This window comes from Hakea prostrata, chromosome 8, assembly GCF_041222555.1.
Source record: "Hakea prostrata isolate BN-2017 chromosome 8, UWA_Hpros_2, whole genome shotgun sequence".
Lineage (NCBI taxonomy): Eukaryota > Viridiplantae > Streptophyta > Magnoliopsida > Proteales > Proteaceae > Hakea > Hakea prostrata.
In genome coordinates, this window is record NC_142607.1 from 3,778,462 (window position 1) to 3,801,217 (window position 22,756).

The 22,756-nt window shown below is 36.4% G+C and overlaps 3 protein-coding genes across 4 annotated transcripts in view; 2 read left to right on the top strand and 1 right to left on the bottom strand.

Moving 5' to 3' along the window:
- Positions 1-3,650, top strand: part of LOC149006340 (SAP domain-containing protein) — a 32,871-nt gene extending 29,221 nt beyond the window's left edge. The window contains exons 4-6 of the mRNA XM_089167415.1: positions 479-558; positions 1,623-1,726; positions 2,376-3,650. Of these exons, the coding sequence (XP_089023541.1) occupies positions 479-558; positions 1,623-1,726; positions 2,376-2,426 (235 nt within the window). The 3' untranslated portion in view covers positions 2,427-3,650. The remainder of the gene's footprint in view (positions 1-478; positions 559-1,622; positions 1,727-2,375) is intronic.
- Positions 3,651-13,285: 9,635 nt separating this feature from the next.
- On the top strand, positions 13,286-19,086 carry LOC149006341 (sulfite oxidase-like). Of its 2 annotated transcripts, none has more exons than XM_089165397.1 (13): positions 13,286-13,364; positions 13,532-13,607; positions 14,282-14,397; positions 14,516-14,578; positions 14,765-14,801; positions 14,937-15,018; positions 15,622-15,740; positions 15,834-15,929; positions 17,647-17,757; positions 17,871-17,972; positions 18,205-18,252; positions 18,366-18,581; positions 18,896-19,086. In XM_089165397.1, the coding sequence occupies exons 2-13, from the start codon at positions 13,533-13,535 to the stop codon at positions 19,010-19,012; spliced, it is 1,182 nt and encodes a 393-aa protein (XP_089021523.1). In that variant the 5' UTR covers positions 13,286-13,364; position 13,532; the 3' UTR covers positions 19,013-19,086. The 2 variants fall into 2 exon arrangements, with proteins under 2 accessions (XP_089021523.1, XP_089021522.1); XM_089165396.1 differs by having other exon boundaries at positions 13,302-13,364; positions 13,529-13,607.
- Positions 19,087-19,601: 515 nt separating this feature from the next.
- Positions 19,602-22,749, bottom strand: LOC149006342 (putative arabinosyltransferase ARAD1). Its single transcript, XM_089165395.1, has 5 exons — positions 22,676-22,749; positions 21,924-22,557; positions 21,147-21,443; positions 20,950-21,045; positions 19,602-20,642 (listed from the first exon to the last, which is right to left on the bottom strand). Exons 2-5 carry the CDS (start codon positions 22,392-22,394, stop codon positions 20,220-20,222), a joined length of 1,287 nt encoding a protein of 428 aa, XP_089021521.1. The 5' UTR covers positions 22,395-22,557; positions 22,676-22,749; the 3' UTR covers positions 19,602-20,219.
- Between the last annotated feature and the right edge of the window lie 7 nt (positions 22,750-22,756).

Consider the following 22,756-nt stretch of genomic DNA (forward strand, 5'->3'; position numbering starts at 1 on the left):
TTTCTATTGAAAAACTGTAGTTCAAATCTTCTAATCCCCTATTCTGTTTATATTCTTGTGGTTGTGTGCTGCTGTGCTTTTGTTGTCTTAGTGTGTATTCATGCGAAATTTCTTTGTTTTTGTTTGACTTCCTTTTTTAGAAGTCTTGAGTAGAGAACTCTGCGTTCCAGTCTCTCTCCCTCCTCCCCCTCCCACCCCCACCCTTCCCACCCCCCCCCCCCCCAAAAAAAAAAAAAAAAAAAAAAAAAAAAAAGGGGAAAACCTATGTTATTCTTAAAAAGTTGCTTGATATCTCTATTTTTTGTTGCTTCTACATTTGGTTGGTAAGATCTATTCCTTGTAGTGTACCTGGGTGAAAGTTGTGATCCAAATCATTCAGCAAAGAGAAATTAGATCTTTGTTCTTGTATAAACACTGTGCCAATTTGTAGTTGTAAATGGTTTTGAACCTAGATCATATGTGATGTTTTTATGTACAGAGCTGCTGAGAGAGCTTTAGATGTGAAGCCTTTGGCTAAGAAAGCAAACGTGAAAAATAATACTGGAAGTCCTCAACAAGGTAAGCTGTCATAATTTTATTTACTTATTGCTAACTCTATATCCTCAATTCATTATTTTTAGTTACCATTTTCAAAGTTGGTTACTTTTTAATCTTCATGAGCATACAGTTTTACATAGGCATTAACCTGTGAATTTCAGTTCTCAATTATTTCATCTTATCAAATCTGCTTTATTTTTTTATTTATTTTTTTGGGGCTTCAAAAATGATATTTGGTAAAAAAATTCTGTTTCCTTAGTGCTTATTGTCGTACTTATGGCTTATGTTTTTTATGTTTGACTCAAAACTTCTGGCTCATTCTTGAATCTTTCAACAGAAATCCCTTCTTGCAAAATCAAAATGGGTATGTCTGGCTTATATTTCCTGAAAGTTGCATGTCCATTACCTACAATATAGATATTCTTGACCAGGAACAAATCATAAAATTCTTGTTCTTCATTCAATAACCAACTAAATAGTCCATAGACCAATTTGCCAGGCATTAGCAGCCTCTTTATTTTTGTTGTCTCAATTTTAAAAGATTTGTGTGTGGAAAGCCTAATGATAATCATTAAATTGTACCAACGTTGCATCTTTTTAATTTATTTTTAGATTTCTTTTAGAAAGTTCTGAATTTCAGACATATTGGTCACCATCAGCAAACTGGAATTTTGATTAATTGGATTGGGCCTTGCCCATCATCATTTGTCACTCCTGGTTTGATCCAAAAGTTTTGTCTGTACTGTTATTGATGGATAACAACCTTGATCTATGGGTTACAAACCTCCATTGGATCCTATTGTAGATGTAATCATACAGCTGGTCTCAGGATTGTGGATTTTACTTCACTGGTAAGATTAGGCTGTAGTAGTTTTCATTAATTGAAACTCGATGCCCTGTTTTTCTGCTAGCATACCATTTTCTGCTTGGTAGGATATTCATTCTTTTTGAAAACTTTCCTCCCTGTGTTGGGCAAATTTTGGGAAATTTTTATGAACTACATTTCAGTATGTATGTTCGCTGAGAACACTCTAATTGTTTATTTGAGTTTCATTTGGATTGTTGATGGATTATTCATTGTGTAGTGGGAACAAGTACTCGCATGGTTCAGAAGGATCTCCAGAGTCTAACTGTGGAGAGGCTCCGTGCCCTTCTAAAGGAAAGGCGTCTGTCAATAAAAGGAAAGAAGGTAAGAACCTAGTCGCTATTTGTTAAGTTAGTAACAGATCCAGTTCGACTTAAAAAGCTCTCCATTGTACCCAGAACACTTATCTTGTGATTCATTCAGTGGTCCATGTAGATTTGATCTTGTTGACCTGGTAAATGGGTCTCCTTGTTGTCGTTGCTCTGCTATTATCCTACCTGGTTATCTGATTTAGCCTAGTTGAGCAGCAATTCTGTCACAGCCAGGATGCCTAGAAAAGGCGGGTAATGGGTGGGGAACAAAATCATAGAAACACTCCCACAACCGTCTCCCTCCCCTCCCCCCCCCAGCTGGCACCCCAGAAAAAAATTAAAAAAAAAAGATAAGAAAAGGGGGGAAAAAATAAAAAATAAAAAAAAAAAAAGGCAGCAAATAAAGTCTCTTGAATGGTAGTGTTGATGGTCGACCTTGATGATCTTAGAGCATATGATGATTTATCCAATCTTTCATACAATCAGCAGTTTTCCTTTTTTTCCTTCTTGGGGAGGGGGTGGGGGTGGATTTTGTTGGCCTGCTTTATATGTAGACAATCCCAGGAAGGACGTGATCTCCTTGAATCAGTGTATGGGCAAAATATGTCCTAGCCATTTTACTTTCTCAACATTAGTAATCATTCATGTGTGTTCATGTGCAGGATGAACTGATTGCACGCCTGAAAGGTAATAGGGCTGATGGTCAACCATAATTTGAAGGGGGTACAGAGTGAAAACCACCAGGATTTATATACAGTAGTGCAGGTCAAAAGGTGACATGACCAATTGCGATCTGTCCTAAGATCTTTTTGTTAGATGATTGCTAAATTGCTGTTTACTTTTTTTCCGTGTTCATGCTGGGGAAGAAGTTAAAGACTTTCTTGACCCGTAAGATGCAATGCTGTAGTTATGTAAATTATCAATGTAGTTCTTGGTTTTTTTTAATGCTTTGTAATACTCTCCCCAAGTAATATAACATTCATCAGAATTGTGTCCGGGTGGGTGTGAATGCAATATGGCAAATTCCAAGGCATTCCTCCCAAGGATGGCTGCCACTGCTTTTTGTTTTCTTTTCACTATTTTTGTTTTTTGTTTTTTGTTTTTGTTTGATGGGAGTTTTGGAAAACAAGGGGTAGGTATTGTTTTGAGGGTTGTGTCATGTGTGGGAAATGTAATGGTTGCTGTTGTTCTCCAGAGCACTTGTGATCTGAGGAGCCTTGTCGGTTTTCACGGGTATAATCTTTTGTTGGATTCTCACTGGCCTCTGGAAGATGCATTAGACCAACTGTTTCCTGACACTTAGATATTATTTGTTTGTAGAGACACAAGTTTGTAGAGATGTTTCTGAAGGAAGTTTGAGCCAGGCCTTAAACTATGTGAAGATTTCGATCAATCTGGACCTAGTTTGGGCCAGGCTTTAAAATATGTTTGGATCTTTGTTCCATCATGTAGCACAGGTCATTTGGCTCTGATATGTTGAGGTCAGATGATGATGACAGGGAGGCAATAGGATTTACTAGTGGGGAAGAAGAAAGACTGGTTTTACCGTGGTAAGATTTTAAGAATACTTATTTTTTTCGGAACTGGTAGTTTTATATTAGAGGGTGCAGAATATTAAATATAACATGAGGAAGAGTTGGATTCATGACCCATTCACTAAAGCTGTGTTTGTTTGCTAGAATAAAAGTAGAGTGAGAAATTCTTGAAAAAAACATATTTTTTTTACTTTTCCTTTAGATCTTAAAAGTATATATTGTTTTGTTGTTTGATGTGGGAAAATTAGAGACACATTTTCTTAATTTAAAGAAATTCGTCTGATGGCAATCTAACTTTTTTATTCCAAGCTTTTTCAAAACCTCACAAAATGTGTGGAATTTTGTGAAAAAATGTGAGACCCACAATTAATATTCTTCCACATTTTCATATCCTTTCTTTCTCCTACATGTTTTTTTTTTCCACCCCACTTTTGCAAATAAACACAGTGTTTGCTTGTTGGAAATTTTTGGAACAAAGGTGGGGTGGGAAATTTTTGAAAAAAACAAAATTTTCGTACTTTTCATTTAAATCTTAAAATGGCACTCAATTTTTTCACCCCAAGTCTTTTTAAAATTCCATAAAATTTGTAGGACTTTGTGAAAAGTAAAATATAGGACTCACGATAAATACTTTTTCACACCTCTTTTTTTTTTTTTTCATTTTCCTTCATTCCACTATATATAGGGTAGAAGATTGCATGCTTCATGAATGTATTGTATCATTGATCTTAACCAAATATAAAATAACTAACATTCACTTGAAAATAAATAGCATGTTAGAGATCTAGTTTTATGTAGATCAGATAAATATCCTGCATCTGCAAAACTAGTAAGTTGATATCCACATTCATAAAATAATATCATGTCAATAATTTCTCGAATATACTGAAATATATGTTTTATAACATTTCAGTGTCTTCGTATTGGAGAATAAATAAATCTTGTTAATAACTTATAGAAATGCTAATCCGATTGTGTATTATCGAGATACATTAATGCCAATAGTACTAGATATGGTACTTGACCAAGATTCTCATGTTTTCTTGGGGTCGAAATAAATCTTTCTTTATATTGAACAATCTCACAACCATTGGGGTACTAATGGATGTATTTTATCTAGATAAAATCTCTTCAAATATTCTCTATATAAGTTGATTGATGACCAAATATTTCATTCGTCAAATGCTCAATTTACAAATCAAGACAAATCGTTGTCTTTCCAAGATTTTCATTTCAACTTTCTTAAAATAATCTTGCTTTTGGAAACTCTTCGAGTTTGATGATATTTAAATCATCATCATATATCTTACTAAAATTAGATCCATATCCTTTAATAAAGGCACAATAATAAATTGGATCATTTTTATGCTTTTCATTTAGTAAATATCCACTAGGAGATTACCATATATGCCTTGGTAATCTTTGAAACCTTATTGAGCAAACTTCCTAGGAATTTTTATATGCTTGAGTCATTTTGAATCCTTCAAGGATTTTCATATATATATTTTACACTCGAGTGAGCATATAAATAGGCTTTAATAATATCCATTAGCGCATGTCAAAATTTCCATATCTGCATTAATAAGATATCTGAAGGTGATTGCATCCACCACAAGAGAACATGTTTCCATGTAATCAATGCCGCATCTCGCGAAATTCTTGTGCCATAATTCATGATTTATATATCACGATTTCATTCTTTTTCTCATTTCATTTTTTCGCAAAACTCGATTGTACCCCACCGGCTTTATACCTTCGGATGTTGGACTACATGTCCAAAAACTTTATTTTGCAAGCAAATTCAATTCTGCTTGAATTGCGTCTTTACATTTTGGCCAATCATTTCTTGATTTATATTTATCAACAAATTTATATTCAAGATCCTCGTCTTGATGTATTATTTCAACAATAACATAATATACAAAAATGTTGTCGACAACTTTATCTTTTCGGTTCCATCTTTTTCCTACAATGACATAACTAATCGAGATCTCTTCATTATTTTCAGTACTGAACCTCTTCGGGGTTTTATAGAAGTTATGTCTTCGGATTTTCATAATCAATTGTCTCCATTTTATGACCATCTTGATCATTTGCTCCTTTCTTTTTCTAGGATTTTATCCTTGGAACCGATTGATCTTCCACCTTTTAACAACAACAACAACAACAACAATAAGCCTTTTCCCAACTAAATGGGGTCGGCTACATGGATTCTTGCCCTCCAATCGGTTCTGTTCAAGGCCATGCTAGATACAAGGCCTAAGCTATACATATCCTTTCTCACCACTTCTCCTAAGGTTATCTTAGGTCTACCCCTAGCTCTTCTAGTTCCTTCAATATGGATTATATCACTTCTCCGAGCAGGAGCATTTATAGGTCTCCGTTGAAGTGGCCGTGCCACCTCAAACGACTTTCTTAAGCTTATCACTTATAGGAGCAACTCCCGGACCAACTCTAATATGATCGTTTCTTATCTTATCCATCCTAGTTTTGCCACTCATCCACCTTAGCATCCTCATTTCTGCTACCGAGTTTATCTATATGATTCTTCTTAACAGCCAACACTTGACCGTACATCATAGCTGGTCGGACAACGGTCCTATAAAATTTTCCTTTAGCTTTAATGGAATACGCGATCACATAAGACCCCGGATGCACCTCTCCACTTCATCCACCCTATTTTAATTCTTTGGGAAACCTCATCTTCTAAATCACCTCTTTTACTTATGATTGAACCTAGGTACCTAAAACAATCACTGAGGAATCTCTTTATCGTCAAGTATCACCACTTCATCATCTGCCCGATCATGACTAAAGTTACAAACTAGATATTCTGTCTTGATCTACTAAGTTTAAAGCCTTTTGATTCCAAAGCTACTCTCCATGATTCTAATTTGGTATTAATCCCCACTTGGGTCTCATCAATCAACACAATATCATCCGAAAAAGCATACACCATGGGGCCTCATCTTGAATGTCTTTGGTTAATTCATCCATTACCGGTGCAAATAGATATGGGCTTAAAGTTGACCCTTGATGTAGCCCAACTGTTATCGGAATTCATTACTTTGTCCCCCACTGTTCTAACACTAGTCACCGAACCATCATACATATCCTTAACTATATCTACATATTTACTTGCAACACTTCTTTTCTCTAGTACTTGCCAAATTAACGCTCTAGGGACTCTATCATGCTTTTTCTAGATCAATAAATACCATATGAAGGTCTTTCCTACATTCTCTATACCTTTCCATAAGTCTCCTAATTAAGTAAATAGCCTCCGTTGTAGATCTTCCGGCATAAACCCAAATTGGTTCTCCGTAACTATAGTTAAGTGTCTCAACCGGGTTTCAATTATTCTCTCCCATAATTTCATCGTATGGCTCATCAATTTAATGCCTCTATAGTTATTACAACTTTGAATATCTCCTTTATTTTTGTAAATTGGAACCACAACACTTCTCCTCCAATCATCTGGCATTTTCCCTGTGCTCATAATCTTATTAAACAACTTAGTCAACCAAACTAGTCCATGGGTTCCTAAGCTCTTCCATACTTCAATTGGGATTTCATCGGGACCTTGTGTCTTGCCGAGTTTCATCCTCCTTAAAGCTTCTTTTACTTCGGACATCGAAATTCTACGAATATAAGTTCGGACACCGGTGCCTTGGTGAAAAGTGTAATCGTCCGAACCATAAGTGCTTGAAGAATGCTCATTTAGTAAACTAGAGAAATAGGTTTCCCATCTTTTCTTAATATCCTCCTCACAAACTAATACTTTACCATCTCCATTTTTAATACATCTAACATGGTCAAGATCTCTACTCTTCCTATCCCTCATCTTAGCTATCTTATAAATAGATTTTTCCCCTTCCTTTGTGCCCAACTTATTGTATAACTCTTCATACTTCCTTTCCCTTGCTTTTCCCGCAATTTTCTTAGCTTCATTTCTATCTAACCTATACCTTTGAAGATCCTCAACATCCTTAGTTCTTTGCCATGTCTTAAAACTAGCTTTTTTATTCCTAATGGCAGCTTGAACCTCACTATCCCACCACCACGTCTCTCTATAAGAAACGTGGTTTAATTTCAATTGCACTGATAGATTGTCCTGCTGGGACATCAATTCTAATTGGAGCATTTACAGCTGGAATATGAGATTTAGTAACTCTTAGCAGGTCAGCAAATCTGGTAGTTGATTTATAATATTTATTGCATTATCCTTTGAACTTCAAGTTCACAGTGCTCAGTGCGAGGATCTAATGAGATAATGATAATGCATTACAATCAATCTCTTTTTCCAACTGTTTAATTCTCTCCCCTCATGTTGGAAAAACTAATTCATTAAATAAATCTCCTATCATTGGCAATATATTGCATTATATAAGGAGATTTATATCCAACATATATTCCCAACTTTATTTGGGAACTCATCTTTGTGCGCTGTGGTGGAGCAATTAGAACATAAGCCGCACATCCAAAAATTTTAAGATGAGAAATATTTGGTTTCTGACCATAAGCCAATTGTAATAGGGAGAATTTATGACAACCTTTTGGCCCGATGCGTACAAATGATGCTTTGTTCTCATAACCAATGGTTTAGCTATTAATTGGAGACATTTAATAAATGATTTTGCTAAACCATTTTGGATATAAACATAAACAACAGGCTATTCAACTGTGATCTCAGTTGTTATATAATAATCATAAAGCCTGAGATGTAAATTCACCAGCATTATCAAGACAAACTGTCTTTATCTTATAATTCATAAATTATGCTCTTAATCTCATTATTTGAGCAAACAATCTCGCAAACACCAAATTGCGAGTTCATAATGAACATACATGTGACCACTTTATAGATGCATCTATTAAAATCATATATTATCTGAATGGTCCACATGATGGGTGAATGGGCCCATACATTTCACCCTCTATACGTTTCAAAAACGTAAAATGTTCAATCTCAACTTTAGCTGGTGAATATTAATAATAAATATTTCTTGAGAACAAACAATACAAGAAAATTCACTTAATTGAAGAATCTTCTGGTTCTTCAATGGATGACAATTGAATTTTCAATAATTTTTCGCATCATACTTGATCCGGTATGGTCCAACCAGTCATGCCAAATAATAAAATTATTGGAATCAATGTTCATTTGATTTATCCAAGCATGTGTTTCAACCATGCGATATTCGTAGTACAAATTGGGAGAAATATCTAATAACTTTGTATAGATATTACTTATACCATTATTTGTAGTCTCAATCTGATAATAATTTTGGCAAATAGCTTTGAAACTTAATAAGTTTCTTTGAGACTTACTACAAAATAATGAATTATTTATAACCAATTTTATCTCCCAGATAATAATAGATTAGCTCTTTCGGAGCTTCCAATCAATGTTGTACTACCGATTTTATATGAACATTAGCTTCCGCATCATCAAATAAGAGAAATATGTATATTTTTCTCTCAGTATAATATGCGTCACAGCATATAAGAGAATATTCACATTCTTCATCAAAATGAAACAAAATATATTAAAAGATATATAGAAAGTCAATAAAAAAATTATAGAAGAAAAAGATTAAATTTAAGATAAACTAACATATGAGATGAGATTTGAAGAGAAAATAATTACATAATCAAATCTTCAACTATTATCTTCAAAGAAGTTTGCAGCATCTAGATATGTAGTATCTGTGAGGCCATCAAAATCATTCCTTTTATAGGCAAAAATTGCTCAAGTATCATGATTTTGGAAAATCTAATTTATCTCCACATTATTTTTATTTCTTTAATTAAGGCTTCACAAAGCTTAATTAAATATTGTGGAGTATGACAGATACATGTCTAATGGCTTTCATACCACATTGGTAACAAATATTATCTTCACTCATTGAATTGTTATATTGAGAATCTTTATTATTCTCTTATTTATTTCCATAATAATGACGGTAATTATTCCGTCTTTTGTCTCATCCTCTTCCACAGTCATGACCATAATTTTAATTTTGCCTTCTTTCAGGCATATCATGAATTGTTGCATTCACTTCAGGGAATGGAACAGAACCAATAAGACGAGCTTCATGACTTTTCATTAATAGTCCACCATTTTACTCAGCCACAAATAGGCATGATATCATTTAGAGTATTTCTTAAAACTTCTTTTACAATATTACTATTGTAACAACAAATCTGAAACTTGAAAATTTGCTGGGATATTTTCATGAATAATATTTTCTCCTTATAATTTCAAAAGAGAATTAATTTCAAAAACTACAGAACTGTAGTTATTTACGCTTTCAAATCTTGCAACTTCATGTGCATTTGTAGAACTCGTATTTATTACGATTTCAAATCTTGCAACTTCATGTGCATCTCAGACTCGTATTCATTTACGCTTTCAAATCTTGCAACTTCATGTGCATCTCAGAATCGTATTCATTTACGCTTTCAAATCTTGCAACTTCAAGTGCATCTACAAAATCGTACTTATTTACGGTTTCAAATCTTGCAACTTCATGTGCATCTCAGAAACCGTATTCATTTACAATTTCAAATCTTGCAACTTCAGGTGCATTTAACAATATGTGGTGCAAAGCTAGCAACCACTATATACAATAAATAAAACCACAATCGTTAAAGTAACATAATATCTTATTATTTGATTGATTCTTAGATTTAATAAAACACATACCTTTTTATCATGATGCACTTACATTTCAAGATGGACAAGGTAAACTCAATTGTTTACAAAACGTGCGAGGAGGTCGATCATTCTTTTCACTTTGGAATAGAAAACATAATGATACATAGTCTCTTGTCTTTCTTTTCAAAATGCAATACTTCGAGCGGATTCGTTCTTCGAGCGGAATCGTGCGATAACGTGTTATAAAATAAAGAGAAAATATATTAGATACAAAGAAGAAAGACAAGATGAGTTCAATCGAACTAATTCATTCGGTTGAGTGCATTACATATTTATAGTAGAAGGAACATCTACTCGATATGGAAATACAATATATGATTCTTGCACACAATAAGATATTCTTGATATGGAAAGATAGATTGCCGCCCAAGATAGAAGGTGCATAAATGGAAATATTGACTGCCAATATTGTGTAATGAGATGGTTGGATCTTCACCAATATTGCATCCGAGGTAATTGAGATCTTCAATTGGAAGTACAATCTCTTTGGGGTAATGGACATCCATAATAAATATTATTTTGGGGTTTTTTTTTTTTTTTTTTTTTTTTTTCTTTTTCGCGCCCTCGCTTGGGGGGGTGGTGTGGAGGTTTTGGTTTTATTTTTTTTTATGAGAGAGGTGTGTCGTGGGTGTGTTTCCCCCTCTCCTCTTGTGGTGGTGTTGTGGCTTTTGCCCCGCTGGCCTTGAAATGTTTTTTTTTTTTTTTTTTTTTTTTTTTTTTTTTTTTTTTTTTTTTTTTTTTTTTTTTGGTGGGGGGGCGGCAGCGCCGGTGGGGGGGGGGGGGGTGGTGGGGGGGGGGGGGGGGGGGGGCCCGCGGCCGGCTTTTTCTTTTTTAATAGTATTTTTAAAGTTGTTGGGGGGGGGTTTCCCGAAGGGGGGGGGGGGGATATGGTTTTTTTTTTATTTTTTGGGGGAGGGCGGGGGTTTTTTGGTAGGAAGGTGTTGGAGATCAACTAATTACTATATCGTGAGTTTTTGTTTTGTCAGTGGTGTGTATCTTGTCGGGTGGGAAATTTACTGAATGAGTTTGTCCATTCTTCAAATCAATGGCACATGCCTTTCTATATTTACTCTGCATGCTCAAGGCTTCTTTCTTCTTTTTTATAGGCATAATAATGTTACGAATTGGGGCTCTCATTTTTCTCTTCTTATCTGGTCAATAGTAGACTACTCACAAGGACAGGGGATAATAGTGGAAATCTTCTCCATCTAATCTGGCCATCGAATCTTTCTTTTTATCTATTTACTTACACTCACAAGGTCTGTTCGTGTCGGAGGGGGCAATGTGAGTTTACCGCTCATGTAAGTGTGAGTGGATGGGTAGAAGGACAGACTAAGTAGAAGGAAACTGGACTTCTGGGATAATGGTTTGACTCCTGGACCTCCACGGACTGTAATCATTGTGGTAGCAACACATCCATTACACTGATGATCTCCAACACCTTTCTCCAATGGTTTAAGGGTTTTAACTTTTCTGGTAACATGTTAAGGATTTCAATATCAAAACTTGTGTTGACCATTGGCGATATATACCAGTAGTTTATTCGTGTTGAGTTGATATTATACCAAAAATAATATTTTTCCACGGTAAAAACTAGAGGTTTATGTGACATCAGTTCTGGCATATGTAAGGAACAAAATGTTGGCCGATTTTGGGGTTTGCTGGGTTGCAAAATCTCGATATGTCGGCGACATTTTGCCGATATTTTAGGGGGCAATTTCAGTCAACAGTGGTAGGGCATAGGGGTAGAAGTGTAACACCATAATAGTAAGGGTACCTTGACTCTTTGTCACTAATTAGGGCTTCATCTTTGATGATGACGACTCTTAAGTCTTAACCATACCATGAAACTAACAAAACCTTGAAGGCTTGAACGTAGAGTTTCGAAGCTCCATCTCGGCTTAGAGATTCTTTCCTCTCCATCTCTCCATTTTCTACTCATCTCGCATATGCCTGCAAGGCTGCAACTGGAATTTCAATAGCAAATTGTGTAGTAGAAGTGCAAAACACAACATGTAAGGCAAAGATTCCAGCTACCAAGTAAGAGAGAACAACGGCAGGCCCAACAGTGTCTCTCACTTCGAGACGAGTTAGAACGAAGATTTCGGAACCAATTACGGAGCCAACGGCAAGCCAGATGAGATCCATGGTTCGAAGTTTCTTTCTTCTTCTCTTCTAGTAGTTCCAATGATTCCCACTTCTCAATCCTCATACTCCAGCAATCTAGGTTAGCTCTCCAAATGCTTCTCAATCTTTGAATGAGATGCTTTCACAGATGCAACGATATATAACAGTAGTAACAAAACTCATACTGCTACCGGTGGCATATGTAATATCCCTATCCCCATATATAAAAAGTGTGTTTGTACAAAAACTCATACTGCTAGAAAATACAGAGGAACAAAGATTTTCACCGACATTTCACAGGTTCGGAGAAACGTAGCTGATTTTCCCACAACTTTTGGTAAATTTTGTTTTGGGGCCTGATTTCGTATTGTCATATAACAAAACAGCGAAATATTGCCTAGTTTCGGCAATATTTTGCTGATTTTTCCTTGATTGTTATCGACCGAATCTATACTGAAATAAATTACCAATACAACTGATTTGACAACAAAAATAGAAGCTACAAAATCATGCATCATGGTTTCCGATTAGAACGTGTGTTTAAAACTCGTCCACTTCAAGAAAGATAAACTCGATGCATGTCCCATGCAAGCATCTCTCTTGAGGAGAAAGAGAAATAGAAAACAAATTCCTTACATCATCCCATTTTTTCACCAAACATCAGAAGAAGGATCAAAGAGGATCATTGAGAATTTTATTTTGGATTCATTTTGTTAGAAGTCAACGACAAACCCTCCTCCTAATAAATGGTAAAGAAGTGTGAAGGGAACACAAACCTCTATATCGCTCACTTAAGTAATTCTTATGAAAAATCTTTAGTTAAAAAAAAAACACTATCTCTTCAATCCCTACTTCCATATAAGGAGTTCAGATTCTCTAGGATCTTAACATCCAGTGCGTTCGTGCATATTCCCACTGGATGTTCTACGTGGCATCAAAATTGATTTTCAAGTAGCACAAATAGGACATTCGGCAACAAGATGCATGGATGCAAAAGATCTGCGTTGCATGCAAGGACCACGCTAGACTCTAAAAGGGGCTGGATGGAGCGGATATTTAATCCGACACGAGACGGTTTGAGATTCGAGTTGGCTGGTCAGTTTCAAGTGATAAAGAAACTAGAAGCATTCCACTCCACTTATCTTACGTGGCAGTTGCCTTTCTGATTAAATCCCTTCGCGTCCATCAATTCGGGCGGGAGCACCAACTGGACAGCGTGTTTTAGTCCAACAGATAAAACACACGGTCTGCAAATACCGAAAGCTGAGGTCTCTTCTTTCAATAGTTTTTTTTTTTTTTCTACTGAATTTTGAAGACTTCAACGGTGAACTTTTTTGAAATTCCACATACCATTGCCGATCAAGAACTGCACAATCTACTTCTCCATTTATCTAACTCTCTCTGTCTCTCTTTCTATTGGAAACTCTTTAAGAAGAATGCCAGGAATCGGCAGCCCGGTTGATTATTCACAAGAACCTGCTCGTCATCCATGCCTGAAAATTAATTCCAAGGTAGGCCGCTCACTTTTACTTCTGTGTCTTACTTTCATTTTGGTCGTGTGCTTTTGTTTTCAGTTAGCTGAGAAGATGAACTGAGTGGTGTTAGATTATCGTCTTGTTTGTGGCGTTTTCCGTTGGACTGTAGTATAAACTCCTCTTTAGGTTGGGGATTTTGGTTGTTCCGTGGATATACTCGATTCATAAAGCTTGAATCCTCAATTATTAGAGGATGGAAGAGAAATGAGTACTTATGCTCTGGATTGCCCCTAAAAGAAAGGGAATGGAAGTGAAATTGATTTAAAAGGATTAGGCAAAAACTGTGAATTCGTCATCTTCTTAAAACTCATATCATGTTTAGTAAGTGTGCTACTAAATGTAGTTACTTAGCAAGTACAGAATTGTCTCGAAACCTTTGAAATTCGAAAATCTGTTTTGTTACTGATTGTGTCTTTGATTTTGGGTATCCGTCTTGTAAAAGCATGTTATACTTGGTTAAAATGTGGCGATACTAGAAACTCCAGCTCTGGGTTGTGCGGTCTAAGTTATTACATTGAAGTGACATCAAATATAAGCCTTCAGCAAATTTGAAGTAATATTCACATTTTCTGCTTAAAATTTATAAGTTTCAGGCTTTCAGCTCCCTGGAAGTATGAATGTAAATCTGTCTTTTCTTTATCCTGTTGCAGGAGCCTTTCAATGCAGAACCACCACGTTCAGCCTTGATTTCGTCCTATGTGACTCCAGTGGAGTTGTTCTACAAAAGAAATCATGGACCAATCCCAATAGTTGATGACATCGAGAGGTCGTGCCCTATTGTATTTTTATTTCTACAGTTTTTGGTAACCTTTTCCCTCTTATTTTTTAAAGGGTGTGACGCTAGGAAGCTTACACTGAATATTACAACCTGTTGGGCAGAACAGATACCGCATTTCTATCTTTGGATTGGTGGAAAGTCCCAAGGAGCTATCCATGGCTGATATCAGGTGAGCTACAAGTTTAGGATTGTAGTTCACAACTCCAAACCCACCCCACCCCCACCCCCTAAAAAAGAAAAAAGCAGTTGGCTGCCCCTTGTAAGATGAATAGGGACCCAGAGTACTAAGGTTGGTCTTCCATATTTCTTCCTTTATCCTGTATAGACCAGTTCCAATGAGATAATTATATTGCAGGAGGCTACCAAAGTATGAGGTGACCGCCACTTTGCAGGTATGTTCATTGCAGTTTCAGATGTATTATAGTCATAGATTTTTGTTGAGTAACAGAATCATTTGCTTCAAGTTTCTAGTCATTAAGGCATTCATTTTCATGACCATAGCATCTGATGCATTCCAAGTTACACAGTGTGCAGGCAACAGGAGGACAGCAATGAGCAAATTAAGAACAGTGAAAGGTGTTGGTTGGGATGTCGCTGCTATTGGAAATGGTTTGTCCGCCTATTTTTTGTCATTTGCAATTGTTTGATGTAATTCTTTCATCTAAAAATGATGGGTCTTCTATTTTATTTTTATATTTATTATTTTTGGTGGCTTGAGTTGGGAGGTAGTTAAGAATACATTCATCTGCTACTTTGGTTCCTACTGTATTTTGTTATTCATTTGCGCATGGATTTCTAAACCACACAGTTGTTTTAAAATTCTTTCTGCAGTATTCTGTTTTTAACAATCACTGGGACTTGAATTCCTTATTTTAGTCAGATCCTGGCCTGATAGGCAAAATTATCAGCCTACCTAACCCCACCATCGTGTCCGAACAAGTAATCTATGTGATCGATTGGAGAGTAGATTGATAAACTGCGTCATATTTTGCTTCAGAAAACTGTCTTTCAGGTTCTCTTCTTTTACAGGATTCCTTTAGGCTTATGATTTCTTTCTCACAAGCTGTCTGTTTCTCTAAAGGAAAAGAGGCATCAGTTGGCTTTAGCAATATGACCAGTTGGACTTGATTAAAGAAATTGTTGATCATTATGCAGAACATCCTCTCTCTGTCTCCCCTCCCTATTTTCTCACTAAGTAAATTTCCTTTTCAGCTGTTTGGGGTGGGGCCAGATTGGCAGATGTCCTTGAACTTGCAGGGATACCTAAGCTAGCAGCAACCACAAAGTCAGGAGGAAAGCATGTTGAATTTACTAGTGTTGATAGGTGCAAGGTTTGTTCTGTCCTAATGTGGTATTTCATTTTCTTTTTGGCAAAATTAGTTTTCCTGATTATTCTTTTTGTTTCGAATTTGGAAAACTTTTAGGAAGAGAATGGGGGTCCATATAAGGCATCGATCCCTTTAAAGCAGGCAACCAGCCCTGAAGCTGATGTTTTACTTGCATATGAGATGAATGGAGAGGTACATAGACACATGATACTTTTCTACTGGGTGTATCTGTATACCCTATAATTTTCTTCTATGGTATAAACTGCATGCCATAATCAGTTTTCCTATCACCTATCATGGCTATAGGCAAGCCTGAGTTCAGTTTACAGTTATATCAGTTGTTTTAATGGATTTTTTGTTGCATGATTCTTCTACTGAGGTAATGTGGAGAGAATCTCTACATCAGCACCATAAACTCTCATTCATGTTATAATCACTTTCCACTTTACACTGGAAGCCTTAATGAGAGTTTCCTAAATGTTATACATTACAAATGGATTTGACAAAACTTATACATCAACATGTGAAATTAGCCCAAATTAGTGTGGAAACATATTCTGTTGCAGATTGTTTTTGAATTTAACCAGTTGACAGAGTTATTGATTTTGCAAGCTTATGAGGCAGACATGATAAATTAGTATAAAAGTAATCAATTATTTCATGAGCTTAAGCGACAGCAAAACTACAGTTAAAAGACTAAACAAGATCTGGTGAATAACATAAATACAATTTACAGCAGAACAATAGTTATGGATGCAAAGAGATCTTCAGCTTGACTATCATACTCCAATCGGATCAACTTGTAGTTCGGTGAATTGTTCATGTCTCTTACATCTTACAGCTCCAAAGTCTTGGTTCATAAATCTTGAATCCATCATCAATCTATATAACATAAAAAATATCAGCAACTGATGAGTATCCAACAGTTCTTATCTGATCATTCTTAAATAGTATAATGAGATAAGTGATGGTTTAAAGATTAATCCACTCTACCCTGGGAGAGATGTTTCCTGCAGAGTGATTTTATCCTTATCTAATCAGTTGATCTCTAACCAGTAAATCGGAAGCAAAGCATGTGCTGAATGAATTTGCATTCACATGTAATGGCTCTAATCTTGATGATCTCATCCTAATCTTTTTCTCAAATGTCCTGTGAATAGAACAGAGACAAGCACCAATCTGTAGTAGAACTGACAACAGATTAAACAAGGGTAAAGTGGAGAAACCAGAAATCTCAAGCAATCATTTCAGCAATTTAGCTCAATCAGTGACTGTCTGGAAGCATTTATGTGAAGGGAACAAAAAGATAAACTATTGTGAGGATGAAAACTGCCAAGGGGATGGTTGACTGCTGCTTTTTGTATAGGTTTGAAAGAAAAACTTGGCATGTTTCTAATGAGGATTGATTTGGCAGAACTAGTATAACAAGGAAAGAGCAAAACGAGAAACAACATTTGAGTACCATTTTAACCTCGTCAAAGAATGCAGAGCTATCCTTTAAATGTTTCATATTACTAAATACACATATTTGTCTTGGTGTTTCTTTCGATATGCTTCTGGGTATTGCTTCCTGAGAAATCTTTTTGTTGTTACTGGAAGTTGAAACTGTTTATTTTCCTTCTGTGAATGACTACACTTGAAGTTTGATGTTCTCATAATTTCTTTGCTTTGGATTCATCATTTTCCCATTCATACTTTTCTCTATATTTATGTGATTTATGTAGGGTCAAGTGTCCATTTACCATCTTGATTCTTTCTCATTTCCCTCTTCCCCAAATACTTGATTAGAAGTCAAATTCCCTTTTCCCTCTTTACTTCTATTTTGCTCCTATGATTTGTTTTCAATTCTTGCCAAAAATACTCTTGGCATTGTTGTAACTGGAGTTTGTTTCATGTTGGCATGCCAAAGCCTCTCAATAGGGATCACGGGTATCCATTGCGTGTGGTTGTCCCCGGGGTTATTGGTGCCCGATCTGTGAAATGGTTGGATTCCATCAATATCACTGCAGAAGAATGCCAGGTCCAAGAATTAAGCAAATGTGGTTAATGTTTTATACTTTTCGGGGTGGTTAAACTCTGGTATCTTAACCTTTTTCTAATTCACAACTTTGATCTTGCATTGCTATAAAACAGGGTTTCTTTATGCAAAGGGACTACAAGATGTTTCCCCCGTCTGTTAACTGGGAAAATATTAGCTGGCCTACTCGGAGGCCTCTAATGGATTTTCCTGTTCAGGTATGTATATTGAGTTGACACAACTTCTTGAATCTTGTCTTGCTGCCACTTCCTGCTGTTTCCTTGCAAGTCTGTTTTGTTGGAGAGGCTTGTCTAAAGAATGTCCTTAATCATAGGCTTGTCTAAAGAATGTCCTTAATTATCTTTGCAACACCACTTGATAATGGGAGAGGATATAACTGGACGTTGTGGGATAACAACACATTTTCTGACAATTGCTGTGAATTTGCAGAGTGCCATCTGTTCCTTGGAGGATGTGGACATGATTGAGGATGGAAAGGTTAGTAACCTCTTCAGCAATTCCAATTGTACAAACTGTTGAATATTCATAATCTCATGTGCCTGTGTGTGTGAGAGAGATGCATGATCAAGCATGATGTTTTATCAATGCAGACTACGGTATATGGATATGCAGTATCTGGAGGTGGGCGTGGGATTGAGAGAGTAGATATATCAGTTGATGGAGGGAAGACATGGGTGGAAGCAACCAGGTACCAAAAGCCTGATGTTCCATACACTGCTGATGATACATCCAGTGACAAATGGGCATGGGTATTTTTTAAGGCTGAGGTCGACATACCACAGAATGCTGAAATAATTGCTAAAGCGGTGCGTAGTTGTTCTATCAATTCTTGGAAATTTCTATTTCTATACCAGTAATTGACCCCAAAACCAGTTACAATTATAAACACAACTAAAATCTAATTATATGGACCTGCAAAATACAAGACATACCAAGACCAACAGTTCTTACCATAGATTTTTAAACCACTATAAGAAAAAAACAGAAATATAAGACTTCAGTAGTGCATGCTCGACCTTCAGATTTTATTGTTGTCATTCTAGCATCAACCCACCAGCCTTGAATTCTGCATCTGTGTTTGCTTTCTTTATATGTGAACTCTTCTCATCTTGATGGACAGGTTGATATAGCAGCAAATGTGCAACCCGAAGACGTGGCTGTCATCTGGAATTTACGGGGAGTACTCAATACATCATGGCATAAGGTCAAAGTTAGGGTTGGACAGTCCAATCTGTAGACCAGGAGGCCGTGAATAAGAACTGTAAGACAACCTACTGCTGAGTTTTTTCTGGAAATAAATCGTCTGCTGTGCAAATAAAGAGAATGGATTTGGCTCCACAAGCAAGGTAAAGCAAAAAACACATTCTCCATAAAATTACGTTATATTTGCTTAGCAGTTTAGCAGCTCTCTTTTGTACTTCTAACATTTTTTTTTCTGTATAAATGTACGAGGGAAAGGTTCCTCTCTGTATGCAAATGTGCCTGAATGTATTTTTATGCAATTTTTTCCATTATGACTCTTGGTTTAACTTTGTTTACAGAGAATTTCAATTTATTGCTTCATACTCTGGCATTTTTTTTATTTTTTATTTTTCACTTCATAATCATCTTCCCCTTTATTCTTCTTACTCTTACTAAACAATGACGAATCCTAACACTTCATAGAGAGCTAAGTTTAAAACATGCAAAAGTATTCAAGTAGAAAGACTGACGCCTCATAGTATGAGGTCAAAAATTCAAATCTCCAAAAAGTGCCCAATAAGTTATAGAATTTTATCACGTGTAATATTCTAATTCAAGAGCTAAAATAAATCCAATGAGTACTCTTGCATTAGATTGTTGCACCTAGTTGAATCCTATAATTTGTTGGATACTCAATTGTGAGATTCCCTTCAAGAAGATGAGCCAAATACGCAGCTCCTCCAAAATTCAGTGACAGGGAGACAAACTCAGGTGTGTGAACCCGTATATTAAACCATAGCCACTGCCACAGAATATTTATCTAAGGGTATTTATGAGATTAATTTAATCATTTGACACTGAAATTTTTTTCATAAATTAATCCACCACATAAATCTACCTCCTGTATCATATTCTTGTATTCCTCAAATGGAAGTCTAGTTCAAGAACTTGGTATTTTTCAGCCACATAATAAAAATTAAATTAATATAAAAAAACCAGCACATACATTCCATTTTTACATAAAAACATGTCCACAAAACTTAGAGTGACCAAACGTCATTGCTCAGTAAAGATTCAGGACTTCCATATTGATTCACTTTCAAATTAAAAAAACACTATCAAGTTTCAATGATGAATCGAGGGCCAAAAGATCTTTGCCTCTTTAATTGTGAGGCTTAACGATCTCTCTGTTTTTACTCCCCATGCAAGGGGCTGTTAATTTGAAGAATTATGAATTTGTGAGTCACAAAGTCAGGTCTTGATCATCTTCTACCCCACCAATCTGAGATTTTTAACCTCCTGCTTCTGTGCTCTGCAAGCTTTACACTAGAAAGTTTGTGACCGACCTGTCTCCATAACATATCGACAGCATCTCCCTGCTTTGGGGGGTACTGGAATTCATAGTGATGTGAGATGCTCTTCAGCCTCTCCCACATTTTCAACCATCTCTCTTTCGGAATTTTGCGAAGCTGCTGAACCATGTATCCAGGTTTTAGTGCCTCTAGGCCGGAGAAAAAGATTGAGAACTCATCATAGTCAAGCTCGTCTTCAAAGGGGAGTTCAATTCGGTCACTCACAATGACAGGAACACAATGGCTGACAATAGCATCAAAAAGGCGGCAGGATGAAGGGGTATCTCCAGCAGGACTCAGACAAAATTTTGACAAGCGCATTCCTTGCGATGACTGATACAAGAGAAATGAAGTTAGAACAAACAGAAAATATGATCACAAGGCCTAAAATGTAGAGGAATATGAATAACAACATGGTGATCTCAAGACGGATTCGGCTTGTCTGTAAATGAAATCTTATGCATCACACTTCTTTTCTTGTTTATGAAAAGCCAAAAAAACATATTTACGCAAACCAGTGACTTGTGAATCATTAGCAAATAATAATTCAGTTACAAAATAAGTAAGAATATGCCAGACAAAATGAATAACATGCCAAATATAAATGAACTAAGGTCAATATAACCAATTGAACACTAACCAAATTTATGTTTTCTCTTGAAGCAGTGCTTTCCTCATAGTGCACATCATCATAACCAGCTAATACCTTGGCCAGTTTAGCACGAATTTTTCCTTCCTGCAATATGATGATAATCAATAACATTAATTATTTCCAATACCCAAAAAGAATGAACAGAAATATCAAAACCCAGAAAAAATAAAACTAAATTGACATACATCTTTTCTGACCGTCCTCCCGCGGAAGAAGAGAAGTGTCGTGCGAGATTCAAATGGGTCAGGAAGATCATCATCAACAAAGGATTCCACAACATGAACATATGGGGTGACGACATCTTTGCTTAGATAAGACATGCTTCTTGGTAAGCGTCCAAAATCTGCAACAACAACAATAGATGCATTCACCTGATCCCGAAGAAATCTGAAAGCATTCGGGTGCTGCATGGGAATTACATGGTCACGGCCTCCTGACCTCTGCCAGTGCTTGGATTTCCTCAGAAACTCCAACAGGTCAATCTGCCATCAGAAGTAAGCTCCTTGTAAGGCAGAAAGATATGGAAATAGCATCTCAAAATAGGACTTAATCTTGGAACCTCCATTAATAACCTACAAAATATTTCAATAAGAGAAAATGACTAATAGAACCAAGAAGAAAGAAACAGAGGATTAAGAAAAGAAAAAGAACCATTAAGCAAAATATAGACGGACTATTTCGGCATGAATGATTTGTATAAAAACCAAGACCAGTTCTGCGCCGAATCAGTCATGATAAAAAAAATTTACAAAGAAAAAGAGATGCCACTAAGATTAGTCCATGCTAATTTCCAGTATAACTAATGTATACCAGTTAAGGATATCCAGAAACTAGTAAAGGATATCAATCGTTAACAAAGAAGGCAACATAAAAATTTCTTCCTAAAGATGCAAACAGCAACAATTACAAATTCAAATAAATTCAAGAAGGACGAATTACATTAGAAAGGATAACTACACCACCTGCAATTGGCGATCGATCTCGGTATCTGGATCCGTCATATTGATGCCGTGTGTGTTGAAACTCATAGACGAGAAAAAAGGGACAAAGAAGACATCTGCCATCTCAGGATCCGAAACCCTAACCGCCTCTCTAATCCCCTGTGCGTCTCCTCCTTCGTAGAGAAGCGACGCCATCATCCAATACTCAACACTGTGCTGCTTCGCAAGGCCGGAATTGGAAGGCCAGCGAGGTAAGTTCCGAGCATCAACGGGAGTTTGTTCGGGATTCTTGCGGTCGAGCATGCCAACATTGAATCGACGTGGGAGATCATACATGAAGACTCGCAGAGGTGAAGATTGACAAGAGGATAGTTGTTGAGATACTTGGGAAAAGGAGAAGCGTGATCCGAGATCAAGCTTCTCGTTAAACGCAAAGAAAGAAATGAGAAGAACAAGGAAGAAGGAGAGAGAAATCAGAGCTTTCCCTACCATTGTCAAATCGGTTTCTCTAAAATTCACACCGTGTTTCGCTCTCACAGTCCTAACTTCCTATCATATCTTCTCTCTCTCATATGTGACCGCCTCTGCCGCTTTTGCGAGCTTGCTCATCTCACCATCCTGTACTCGTGTTTCGTATAGCGAATTGATGAAAATGCTACGCACAGTGGAAGGTCATACCTCAAAGTGTAAGTGCAATTGTTCTCCAGATTTTTAAATTAATCGTGTTAGAAAATGTTAAAAATCTTTGATGAAACAGGAGAAAAAGACGTTACCGATTGTTTGCTGGCGGCCACTGCCTGCCCCAGACAGAGCGGCGGCACCTACGGTTTTGGTTTGTGGTTTTATTGTCGTTT